At 41.7% G+C, this 12,863-nt stretch overlaps 1 protein-coding gene across 2 annotated transcripts in view; it reads left to right on the top strand.

Annotated features, from left to right (window-relative positions):
• CACNA2D3 (calcium voltage-gated channel auxiliary subunit alpha2delta 3) overlaps positions 1-7,486 on the top strand; it is an 833,176-nt gene extending 825,690 nt beyond the window's left edge. For both annotated transcript variants that reach the window (XM_057311802.1, XM_057311801.1), the window contains 3 exons: positions 4,352-4,469; positions 4,784-4,861; positions 7,075-7,486. In XM_057311802.1, the coding sequence (XP_057167785.1) occupies positions 4,352-4,469; positions 4,784-4,861; positions 7,075-7,167 (289 nt within the window). In that variant the 3' untranslated portion in view covers positions 7,168-7,486. The remainder of the gene's footprint in view (positions 1-4,351; positions 4,470-4,783; positions 4,862-7,074) is intronic.
• The last annotated feature ends 5,377 nt before the right edge of the window (positions 7,487-12,863 follow it).

Consider the following 12,863-nt stretch of genomic DNA (forward strand, 5'->3'; position numbering starts at 1 on the left):
ATTGTCTGGACTACTCTTCATATTTACTCTTCTGAGTGAATCTTAAGATCATTACCTCGGGGCGCCTGGGTGGCACAGCAGTTAAGCGTGTGCCTTTGGCTCAGGGCGTGATCCCGGCGATCTGGGATCGAGCCCCATGTCAGGCTCTTCCACTGGGAGCCTGCTTCTTCCTCTCCCACTCCCCCTGCTTGTGTTCCCTCTCTCGCTGGCTGTCTCTCTCTCTGTCGAATAAATAAATAAAATCTTAAAAAAAAAAAAAAGATCATTACCTCAAATTCCATCAAAAATCCCAATAAGAATTTCTTGGAATTCCTCTGCTTGAATTAAAAGGTCCATTGAAAAAGAAGTGACCTCTTTCGTATATAAAGGCTTCTTTCCACCACCTTTGTACTTCCCCCAATTCTTAGTTTGTCTTTTTATGTTCGATAAAGTTTGGTCATTTTCTTTATACAGAAGTCTTTTACTAGATTTATTCTTAGGCATTTTCTAGTCATTGTTGATACTCTCCATGGTTCTTTTTTTCATAAATATCTTTTTCACTGGTTATTGCCTGTGTCCTAGGAGAGGCTGTGGTTTTATGTGCTGATTATGTAACTGGTCAGCTCGCTGACTTCTTTTATTCTAGAAGTTGGTCAGTGGGTTCACATGAGTTTTCAAAGAACGCACTGATATCTGTTCTTTGGGTGACTTGGTCGTATTCACCTGCGGGTAGATTCTCAATGAGCATTTCAGGGGCTTTTTTCATGGCAATTGGTCTGCTTATGTTTTTACAGCTTGGCCAAATGTTGATAATTTATACTTTATCCCCAAAGGTGTGTTTGCTCCAGCTTTTCAAATTGTTTGCCACGGTACACATAATAGTCACTTCAGATGCTTAAATGCCTCTGGATCTTTGGGTTTTAAGGTGACTTTGTGACTTCTTTCTTTTGTGCCGAAGGCTGTTTTATGTCAATGTTCTTTTAAACCAGAGCTTGGTTCTTTCAGTTATCTTCACAGTTTTATTTGCATTTATTCTTCTGCTTTTATCTTTATAAATTCCTTCCGTCACCGAGTCAACAAATATTTGCTGAGAAGCTGCTCAGTCCTGGCCACAGCTCTGGGTGCTGGGAAAACAGATTGCTGCAGCAGACAGAGGCAGCCTTCCTCCGCATTCTCTGGTGAAGGATGGACAGGAAGCATCCTCCTCAGAGGATGCAGAGGCAGAGAAGACCGAGAAGAAAGGTAGTCAGCTCACTGGGTCCTTGACAGGACTGATTCAGTGAAGTGGAAAGGACTGTGGAAGAATTGCAGTGGATTCGTGAAAGAAGGAGCGGTGCAGAGAAGTGGACAGATTGTGGAGAATTCTTTTTAGGATTCGTGCTATGAAAGAGGACAGAGAAATAGGGCGCTAGCTGGAGGCGAGGTCAAGGGAGAGTTTTGTTTTTCCTGAGGTGGGAGATGTGAGAGCGCCTTTGTGAACTGAAGGGAAGGGCGAATGCTCGAGGGGAACCATGCAATGGTCACCTCCCGTCCCTTCCATCAGCCCCATCATTGGAGAAGCCTGAGGAGCCAGCAATACCCAACCCAGGGTACCAGAGGGAAGACCGAGGGCAGGGGCACAGGTGCAGGCGTGTGTTCTTTTTTCCAGCTTCTCCATCCAAAAACTTAGTTCATTTATTGGCAAACTGTTTTTCCCCAATAAACAGATTTAAGGTCATACGGCACAGATTTTAGTCTGGGCTGTTCTTAAATTGTCAAGAATTACTTGAATGTGTGGGTGTGTGTTTTAATTTTTAATTTCCACTGTTTGTATACTTTGTGCTATTAATTTCTAATTGTACCCTACCCTAAAAGAACATGTCACTGATGCTTTCTGCTCTTTGGAATGTGTTGCAGTTCCCCGTGTTTGAAAATAGTTTATATTCTCTGTTGTTTAGATATAAAGAATTTTCACTCCGTTTTTAAATAAATCGTGTGCTCATCAATCACTTGGGGCATTTCTATCAATTTACACTCTGATCATAAAATTTCATATCATAGCTTGTTATCCTACTATATTATTTTTTGGTACGAACTGTTTTCTTTATTACATTTTAATGGTTTTCCCTCTGAATATTTGTAGAGCAGTACTGCTAAACCTGTCCCTCTCTTGTCTTTAGCATTTTTCTGGTGTCTTTTTGTCCATTCTGTTTTAGGAGTGTCTCCTTGCAAACAGCATAATGCCGGTGTTTTTATAAATCCAACTTAAAAGCTTCTGCCCTTTTCAAAAAATCAATTAATATTTTTGAGTCTCTGCCTTCTAATATGTGAATCTAACCAACAGACATTAATTGTGATTGGTACTAATTTGATCTTATCCCAGTAGTCGTGTGTGTGTGAATGTTTGTGTTATTTACCATGCTCTCCTGGATTAATCAGATTTTCATCCTTCAGTTTATTTTCAGTAATCATCCCTAAATTTTAAAATACAAATTTCTACCTATATCTCCAGTTAGTTAGAATCTCTTTTCCTCTGGATTCTGACATACCTTTTATTTCCTTCTTTCCATGACCTCAAAGCTTAAAAAATGTTGCTCTGTTTTCTTCATCTTAAGTCCCGCATTGAGAAGTTTGTGTCATTCTCATTCTTCTTTAAGTAATTTGTTTCTAGAGAAGCTTTTAGGATTGGTCTGTATCTTCAGTGATCTGCAGTTTCACTCGTGCATGAATGGGCCCTTTTAATGAAAAAAAAGTCAAATTTTTCTTCTATTGGAAAATATTCTCTCCCTTTGGAGCTTCTATTTCATATTTTAATCTCTTGTTCCTTCATTGGCCATCTGGTAGATTCATTTGGCATAATATTCTAGTCAATCACCTGTTCTTTAAAGGGTTATATGATCTTGGTTTCGCATTTGTCTTTGAGACCCTGTTAACCTGCCTTCACCATGGAAATCATTGGTTCTCTGAGCGCCATCTCAGGTGGTTATTTTCTTTCTGATTGGCATGATCCATTACGAAGAGGCCACCTGCTAGAGCAATGTCATTGCAGAAGAGGGAAGGTACCTAGTGCTAAAAGGGGGAGGTAAAGCCAACAATTTTGAAGCCTTAGTGACATAGCAAGGTTGGATTTTTTTTCTCAAGCCAAGTAGAGTTGTGGAGAAGAGTGGGAGGGGAGAGTCCATGTTCCGGAGTATGGATGGTGGTGTAGACATTGAGGAAGCATCTCTGAGCAAAGCCATGCCTTGTTCCCAGCTATGGATTTAAAAAAGCAAACAAACAAACAAAAAACATAATTGCAAGATATTAGACAACTAGGCATCAGGCATTTGTAGACAAGAAACCAGTTGTGTTATAATCTCTGAGCCACTTTTGGTTAACTCAACATAAGAGGTGTTTATAAAGGTAGTCTTTTCTCCTCTTTATAATTGCCCACAAAACAGAAGGATTCTTCTTCATGGCATGATTTCAGTAAGCCACGGTGAATACGCTTTACAGAGCAGAACAAATTTGTTGAGAGAAAGATGAATGAAGATAAAACTTACAGAGAAATTCTCGCTTTGTTGTGTTACAGTCTGCCTCATCTGGCTGAACGGAACTTAGTGAAACATCATGAAAAATCGTATTATATGACCGAGATTCTAGGCTTGGGGCTAAACATTTAGCTAACCTGTTTGCTCTGGAAAAATACGGGATTTCTCTAATTTCTTCCTCCAAAGAATCATTAGTGTTTCTTGCTCCAGGAGTGTTTTGATGGTGGTGTTACTCTGTCATTTCACCGCATCGGGTGACGAGAGAGCAGGTGCCATTAGGCTAACTTCTGTTGGACTAGCTGTCCCGATGGACCCGGATGTCAGTGCCGCCGCACAGCCTGAGCACCAGCACGTGGCCTCAGAACTGTGGAACTCCCAAATGACCAGCATTAATCTCACGCAAACATTGGACCTCCATCCTGGGCAGACATTGTGCAAAGCAGTACAGGGAAGGGTCTAGAAACTTCACTTCATCAGTTTGGGAAGAGAGAGACAAAGAACATTCAATGTCACCTGGGAGAAGGAAGCGAGGCTTGTAAAAGCCTGACCCTGTAGCCTTGGAAATTGGGCTGATTTAGTCAACTGACTCTCGTGTTTTGTACGCATAGCATTCCAGTCTTCCCAAGGTGAGTTTTATGAGCTATGTGTAGCCGCAGCCATAAGCTATAAACTGTCGTCTTTTTAGTGGAGCCTGGTATTCAAAAGTGAAGAGCCTCGTGGAGGAGGCAACTTTTGTAGTAGGGCAGTCTCTGAAAACTGTTTTCCAAAACAGTAGAGGAGTTAACTCCCCAGTGGAGAAGTTTTCCTTGATTTGACAGGTAGTAAGTGACCACTCACTGTCTCTGTGCTTCATGTCCCAACAGGTCCTTTGTCATCCAGCAAATTCCAAGCAGCAATCTCTTCATGGTGGTGGTGGACAGCAGCTGCCTGTGTGAGTCCGTGACCCCCATCACCATGGCGCCCATTGAAATCAGGTATATCCTTTTGTGCGTAAGTCCAAGCACTGCTGCTGAAGCCGGTGATGGACAGGAAGGAAACCCAGGGGGATGGACAGGAAGGAAACCCAGGGGGATGGACAGGAAGGAAACCCAGGGGGATGGACAGGAAGGAAACCCAGGGGGATGGACAGGAAGGAAACCCAGGGGAGAAATATTAGAGAGGGGGAAATGACAGCTTTTCCACAACTGGAGAGAGAAAAGTCGTTAAGGGAGTTCAGTGTCAAGGTTTGACCTCCAACATGCGGAGTAAGGGAAAGTGACGTCTGGGCAATATGCCTTAACTACAGTCAACATAACGAATCCCTTAAGTGTGAACGTTTAAAGGCCCAGAAGATCAGAAGGCGTCCGGAGTCTTGTCATGGCTTTCATCCTGAGGTAAGTCTGCGAACCCTACCTGTTCTCTTTCTCCACCAGATTCACCATGAGAGTCTCATAATTGTCAAAGAACTGTAGCTAAGAAGTTTCCTGGTGAGAAAACAATCCCTTGCAGGCAGATCAAGGGAAACAATGGAGGGCTCACGGTACTCTACTTTAGGCCCCCAGTGCCTTCGTGTTCAGTCTGTGCTTAACGGTCTTGTTAGATCTGTGTATATATTTTAAAACCTCTTTACCGTCTTCCCTATTATGGATGTGCTGTAATTTTATTACTTCACGCTCTTACATACACTGTGGCTCTGACCATCTTGGTTTATTTCAAATTGTAGTTCAAACGATGTTCCCCTGCTGACTTTTTGACAGCCTTTAATTTATAAGAAGTCCGTGTAAAGCCGAAGTGGCAATTCTTGTATCAGATCAAGAGTCACAATTTACGCAGGTGGAATGATAAGCCTCCAAACCCCCTCACCAGCTGAAGGCACGACTTTAAGGCCCTCCATGTACGCCAGAAGTGAGCATCCGAAAAAAATTAAACTTAGCACTGAGAAAGGTGAATATCCCCAAAGTACCACAGGCAAAAAAAACCCTTTTTAGTCTAGCAGAAATAACAGGAATTTAAAAATGAACTCCTCCCCACTTCAAAAAATGCAAAGCTTACCGAGAACAATTCTTATTATAGGGATCCTGGGAAGGTCTCTATTTTTAAAAATGCCATCAAAGCCAACTGACTGACTTTAAATTCCATGTTTAAAGAGCGAATAATTTTAATGTTAAACTCTCCATGTCCTAGAGAAGATGTTAAAGTCAATAGAGTACCAATAAGAACTTGGAATTTATTAAGAGTGTTTGCTTCTATATTCAAAGGAGTGTTCAGTAGCAACATATTATGCAAATATATGCTGGAAAGGTCTTTGCTCAAATTCAGTGATAAAATTCAAATAAAAAATCTTTGTGTAAAATACAAATACAAATAATAGTCCCCAAACGTTAAAACCAGAATGCCTATGTGGACAGCTAAAGTCACTAGAGTAAAACTCTTCTGGAGTTAATCAGATAATTTACTTAGGTACATAGATATAAGATAAACATTCAAAAAATTAGTATTTTTTTCTGTAAGTTTCTAGACCTTCTAGGAAGATGAGGTCAATAGGACAGCATAGGAATTCTTGGATCTGACAAAGGTTCAATTCAAAGGGGAAAATATAGATTCGATTTAAATGGTAAAATAATAATCTCACAAGAAATTTTAGGGATTGAACTAATCTTCCTATCCAAAACCAGACAGCTATGGAAGAAAAACAGAATTTCTTTATAAAAAATTGTAACTTTCTATGGAAAAAGATAATTTAAAGTCAATAACCAATTTATACACCTTGAAAAATTATTGACAAACCAAATCATAAAGAGCTTTTTAAAATTGGTATGTCAAACAACCACATATAAAAATAAACGGAGGGCAGGAAGGATACAAGTCACTGGGCGATAAACACGTACAGGCAATGATGAAATCTCCAGCCACAGCCATCAAAAGCAGAAATACCCCTCACCCTACACTCCCACTCCTGGGCATCCTCACCGTAGGCAGGGGCAAGGCGAGCATCGTGGACTGGAGAATGACCGCACTCAGCACTCTTCATAGCAGTAAAGAGCGGAGAAGAAAGTCTTTCCCATTGATGATACAATACAGCTAGAAAAGTGGAGTTGGAAGAATTTCCATCAACCAGGGGATAAAAAGCATGCTGCAGGAAGGATTACATAATATGATTTCATTTTTATAAAACAAAGCCCTCCTTTCCCCAAATGAAAAGAAAGAAGACACACACAAAACCTTCTGTAACGGTTTCTGAAATGATCAGGCCCCTTAGATGTCAACTTTTACTTACATTCTGACAGGAAAGCATGAGAAGGCCAATATTCTGCGGTTCTCATTCGATCACAATAGACATCTCCACCAACAGCCCTGTGCCTCTTGAGTGTTCTGCGTAATGGGATGCACAGAGTAATTTGGAACATTCTATGTGCTGACAACTGAAATCAGAGATTCTCATCATAAACTTGATGAAATTTAGACAAGTCCATTTCCTTGCACTACCTAGGTTCCAAAAGACTTGATTCCTACATTGGAGGGAGGGGGAGAGAGGTCTGGGGCCTCGATACAGCTCGGAAAGTCGAAGGCATCTTGGAATCTGTTAAGCTCCTGTCTTTCCCTATAGGAGAACGCAAGGGAGTGTGGAGGCGCGCCGAGTCTGCAGGCCAGGATGCTCCTTACCCTCTTCCCTCTGCTCTTGATGCTCTTCTCAAGGTGACACTGACTGAGATGTTCTCTTGGCATGCTAAATTATGGATAAACTGTGAACCAAAATATGGTGCGACATAGGAGACATGAAATATAGTCCAACCATCAGCATCTCATGATTTTAAACTGTGCGTGATATAAACTCTTAAAGATATGTTGACAAAAAAGTTACCTTTTTACTTTGCCAGTCATTCAAATGTGAGTTTGCTACATTGATAATCACCCTTCATCAGAAATGGGACTGCCAGTGGGCAGTGTCCCTTCGGCTTGAAACCCATCGACACCAATTTAAAACTGTGTACTTTTTAAATAAAGTATATTAAAATCATCATCTTTTGACTTTTGCTTTATTGCTGAGACGACAGACTGAATATTGCATGGAAAAGTCGCCCATTCCAGATACCGGGAAAGGATGGTTGTTGGCAGAGACCTTGTTCTAAAGCAGATTCCAGACAAATATTTCACAATTGTTTAGGTGCTTCACTCTCAGTTATAAAAATATTTACAGAAGTAAACCAAAATATCATCTACACAGGAAGAGTGTATGACAAAGAGCCCTGAATTTTTTTGAACTAAGCTTCAATAGAAATCATAATTTGGATGAGAACACGAGCTCCCAGAATACCCAAGTGTTGCATATTTGGGAGTAGAAATAAAGTAAATCCTAGGAATTCATTCTGAAAGGACTTGACAGAGGAAAAGAACAACGACTACAAATGACTCTCGGGGTTTATTGCTTGAGTATTTGGCTTCTGGCTTTCCCCATAAACAAGGGATGAAATTAGATCTCGAATATTACACGATGTGAAACTACCCAGACGGGTAAGCATTCCTAAAACACTGGATCGTGACCCAAAGAAAACAGATTCCACTGGATCATGGTTACCAAATTAAGTGGAATAATTTCCATGCCTCAGTAGAATCGAGAATATTTTATAAGACAGGCATCTAGAAGTCATGGGGAGAATGCCACTAAAACTAAAAAAACAAAACAAAACAAAAAACACATTATGCTGTTGATATTTTAGAAAAACTGATGTAATCATACTGCCTTTTCCGAAAATGATGCCAGTATTTATAAGAATAACAATACTACATTGCTATATTTCTTGAAATCCTAATGCCTCCAGTGTTGTTAACAATATAACAATACTGTAACATGCCACGCTGTCAAAGTTTCAACAAGGTTGGGGCTATATGGTATCGGAACCATGGTGGTCATTGATATTGTTCACTTCTGTGCACTAAGTAAATGAACAAATTCGTTTATTACCCACACGAGTATCAAAATGCAGTATATTTACACTAAACAACAATAATGTATTTTTTATAAAAAATAATATTACATGACCTACCATTCTCCTCATGTTTCTAGAGAACTGGCGACAGTAGGTCTAACATATAATAATGCCTATAGCTGAATATCAACGATACGAAATAAGTGTCTGATATATATTTGTAATTTCACTCCCTATCTATTCACTATTCATTACCTATAAATTCACCCCCTGTTCTAAGCAGAGGTGTGACATCATTTTTAGTACCTTGTGACACGAAGATGGCATAGTTGAGTCACATTATTGGCTTGTGGCATCGCCAGCCTTCCTGTGAATGACACACGCACCCACCCAGCACCTCAGATTCTCTGTTCCTCAGTGACTCTAACCGAGCGGCCTTTCCGTTTATCGATTTGGATATCTAATCGTTTTCTCCAACATAATGTGTCCAGAGCAGAAATCTTGATCCCCCTCCACCAAACTCTTTCCTTCCGACTGACTCAGCTTCTCAGACCAAACTCCTCGGAGACTCTCTTGTCTGCTCCTTCCTTCTCAGCCCATCCCTCAGAGGGTCTCGTTCCAATAATAATGGGGCTCTCTGGTATTAGGACCTTGGAAAAGCGACTTTCCTCCTCATGTCTTTGTTTCTTCATCCATAAAATAGTTGGCAATCACGCCGACTCCCCGGTTGGATGTGAGGATCACAGAGGTTAATCAAACAAGAAAGGTATTTTTGAAGAGCACCAGGCAGAGGGTCAGATCTCAGGAAACGTTCACTGCGAGGTTTGAGATAGCTCGTGGTGGTTTTATTTTTATTACATGCCAAACACTGTTCTAGGAGCTGGAGACAAAGCCACAGATGATATCAGAGAAATCCTTGCCCTCATAGAGCTATAATAGAGTAGGAGAAATAAAAAATAAAGCTACTCCAAACACCAGTGTAAAACAAAAACGAAACCATTGTATAGCCTAGTTACTAAAATTTTGGCTGGGACATTCAGTATACAGTTGACCCTTGAACAGCGTGGGTGTTAGGGGTGCCAACCCCCCACCTCCCGTGCAACTGAAAATCTGTACAACTTTGGACTCCCCAAAACCTTAACTGCTAATAGCCTACTATTGACCAGAAGCCTTACAGATAACATAAACAGTCGATTAACACATATTTTGTACGTTATATGTATTATAAACTGTATTCTTCCAATAAAGTAAGCTAGAGAAAAGAAAGTGTTATTAGAAAATCATAAGGAAAAGAAAGTACATTCACAGTTATATACTGTATAAAAAAAATAAAATCAGTGTGCAGAGGGACCTGCACAGTTCAATCCCAGGTTGTTCAAGGGTCACCTGTAATTGGTTAAAGATTCAGAGGCGCCTGTAACTCATTACAGTGTAACATTGCGGCAATGTTCTTCCAAAGAGATAGAAAGCTTTCCCATATATGGATATCCATGGATATCCACATGTAATTATATAAAATATGTATATAGAGAATAGATAGAAATATAGTAGAACAATTGCAATATTTATTTATTTAAATGTTTTTTTATTACATTATGTTAGTCACCATACAGTACACCCCTGGTTTCTGATGTAAAGTTCGATGATTCATTAGTTGCGTATAACACCCAGTGCACCATGCAATACGTGCCCTCCTTACTACCCATCACCGGTCTATCCCAGTCCCCCACCCTCCTCCCCTCTGAAGCCCTCAGTTTCTTTCTCAGAGTCCATAGTCTCTCATGCTTCACTCCCCCTTCTGATTACCCCCCTTTCTTTATCCCTCTCTTCCCCTACCGATCTTCCTAGTTCTTATGTTCCATAGATGAGAGAAACCATACGATAATTGTCTTTCTCTGCTTGACTTATTTCACTTAGCATTATCTCCTCCAGTGCCGTCCATGTTGCAGCAAATGTTGAGAACTCGTTCTTTCAGCAATATTTATTAGGGTAGAGTAGTAATAAAACACAGCACAGACAAGAACACATTATTAAGACAATGCAGTTCCCTAAAGTAAGGTAGTTATGGTGGTGGTAAAAACTATGACTTGATACACAAACTAGTTTAAGCTCAGGAAATGTAGTGTTACTATTTAAATTATGAACAGTATAGCACTACAGAGGATAATAATATTATTTCTGTGTTATAAGAGACTACAGTAAATTATGAAAATTATAGGCAGAAGAACACAATTCTATTACTATCAATATTGGAGGTTGTAATGATTTAACAGACACGCGAGGGCTGTTGGGTTGTCAGCAGTTGAGTTTTGTGAGGATGCTGCTAATTGGTGTGTATGTGCTGGAGAGACAGAAGGGGACATTTCCCAGGAATGATGGCCACATACATCCACCTTGTGGCGACCGTCACTCCTGCTGGGAGCTTGGCAGCCGTCATTTTCCCTAAGCCAGTGATGACAAAACTTGGGCAACTTTGCCCCCTCCCCCCACCCGGGGACATTTGTCAGTGTCTGGAGACATTTCTCGGTTGTCACAACTTAGGACAAGGGGAGGTGCTGCTGGCATCGAGTGGGTAGAGCCAAGGATGCTATTAAACACTGTACAAAGCCCAGGACAGACAACAAAGAATTGTTCGACCAAGTATTTCAGTAGTGCTCAAGTTGAGAAACCCTGCTCTAATCTTGTAGTGATTATTAGGTGTTGTCTTTACCCATTAGAAGGTGCCACAGGCCTTCTGGATCCCTGCATGGCACCAACATGTGGATGTTGGCCCCACCAATGTCAGGCATCCCTTACATAGCGGGAGATACTACGCCATAGATTCGGTTCAGTAGACGGCCAGCTAGGTCACCCCCTAAAATGTTCAGATGCAGGCTCCTCCTTGCCATCCAGACCCAGCAGCCTTCCAGTGAACTCCCAGCAACGCTCTCTCTGTCCACTCCCCGGCTCTTTCATTCATGCTGTGGCGCTCCCGAGAGCCGACACGTTCCCGCATACTGTCAGGTCCCCCCCACCCACCCTGGCAGGGAGGCCTGTCCTGTAGTAGGTCAAGGTGGCAATGCTTTCTACTTTGGGAGACTAACTCAGCAGCGTTTGGGCACATAAGGTGATTTGCGTCACATTAGAGTGGTATTTTTGTTAACTATGCTTACAAACAAACCCCATATGGTAATAAGACACTATGGCTACCTTTTTTCTACACTCAAAATACAGTGCTTTCTGCTCGCATACACATTTCAGGTAATGCAGGATGGTTTAAACCAGGAGTCAGCAGGCTTTTCCTGCAGAGGGCCAGAGTAAGTACTCCGGGCTTCGCACGCCGTGGGGGCTCCGGCCCCACTGTTTACCTCTGCCGTGGTAGCAAGTAAGCACCCGTGTTTCAACAGAACTTTAAGGAGACTGAAATTTGAATTTCATAAATTCTTCCACATGCCACAAAATCTTCTTCTTTTTCTTCTTCTTCTTCTTTTTTCAAACATTGGGAAGTGTAACCACTGCACTTAGCCCATAAACTGTGCAAAACAGGTGCAAGGCCAGCTTTGACACGTGGGCTGACACTTTGTCAACCTGACAGTGTTGCTGATGTTGACTTTTGGAATCTATCACAATATGATGAATTAGAAATATCCTTGCAACATGCAGACCTGTGCGTAGAGAAGCGTCGGGGCTATCAATACTGGAGCTATGGGGCGCCTGGGTGGCTCAGTAAGTTAAGTGTCTGACTTTGGCTCACGTCATGATCCCAGGGTCCTGGGATCAAGCCCCGTGTCAGGCTCCCTGCTCAGTGGGGAGCCTGCTTCTCCCTCTCTCTCTGCCGCCCCCCCCCCGCTTGCTCTCTCAAATAAATAAATAAAATCTTAAAAAAATATATTGGAGCTACGATGGGACACATACGACCGCATGATTTTTACTTTAGCATCATGCAAACTAGCACTATTTCAAGCCCCAAAAGGAGCTTAGTATAATCTAATGTCTTTACATTCATGTAACTGCAAATATAAAGGGCGCAGCTCACCGCAGTGTGCTGGCAATCTTGCTGCTTGAACGGAAAGTGAAGGGTATGGGCCGACATAGTGCAGCTCAGCACAGTGTATTAGCGTTTCTGTTCCCACAATTATATGTAACAAAGTGAAGCAGAAAATCACGGTGCTTTGCCGGCAGGGGCTGTCTGCAGGGCGGTTCCTCCTCTCAGCCATACTGTGTCATGCAGCCCTAAACTCTGAGCTCATATGTTCTATGGCTGTGACAGCCCATATAGTAGGCTGCCAAGAATCTTGTGAACGAAAAAGCTACCGCAAAACCGTACACCAAACAACTCCGTATTGTAATTATCCTAGCTCCAAATGGTTAACAATAGTGAGTTAGGAGAGAGAAATCTGAGTGGTATCTTTGTAATAAGGTGTTGTCACTATGGCACGCTACAGCAGTAAGCTGGGGGTCGGGATGGGGCACGCACGGTGTGCTCGCC

The sequence above is a fragment of the Ursus arctos genome, unplaced genomic scaffold, assembly GCF_023065955.2.
Source record: "Ursus arctos isolate Adak ecotype North America unplaced genomic scaffold, UrsArc2.0 scaffold_14, whole genome shotgun sequence".
Lineage (NCBI taxonomy): Eukaryota > Metazoa > Chordata > Mammalia > Carnivora > Ursidae > Ursus > Ursus arctos.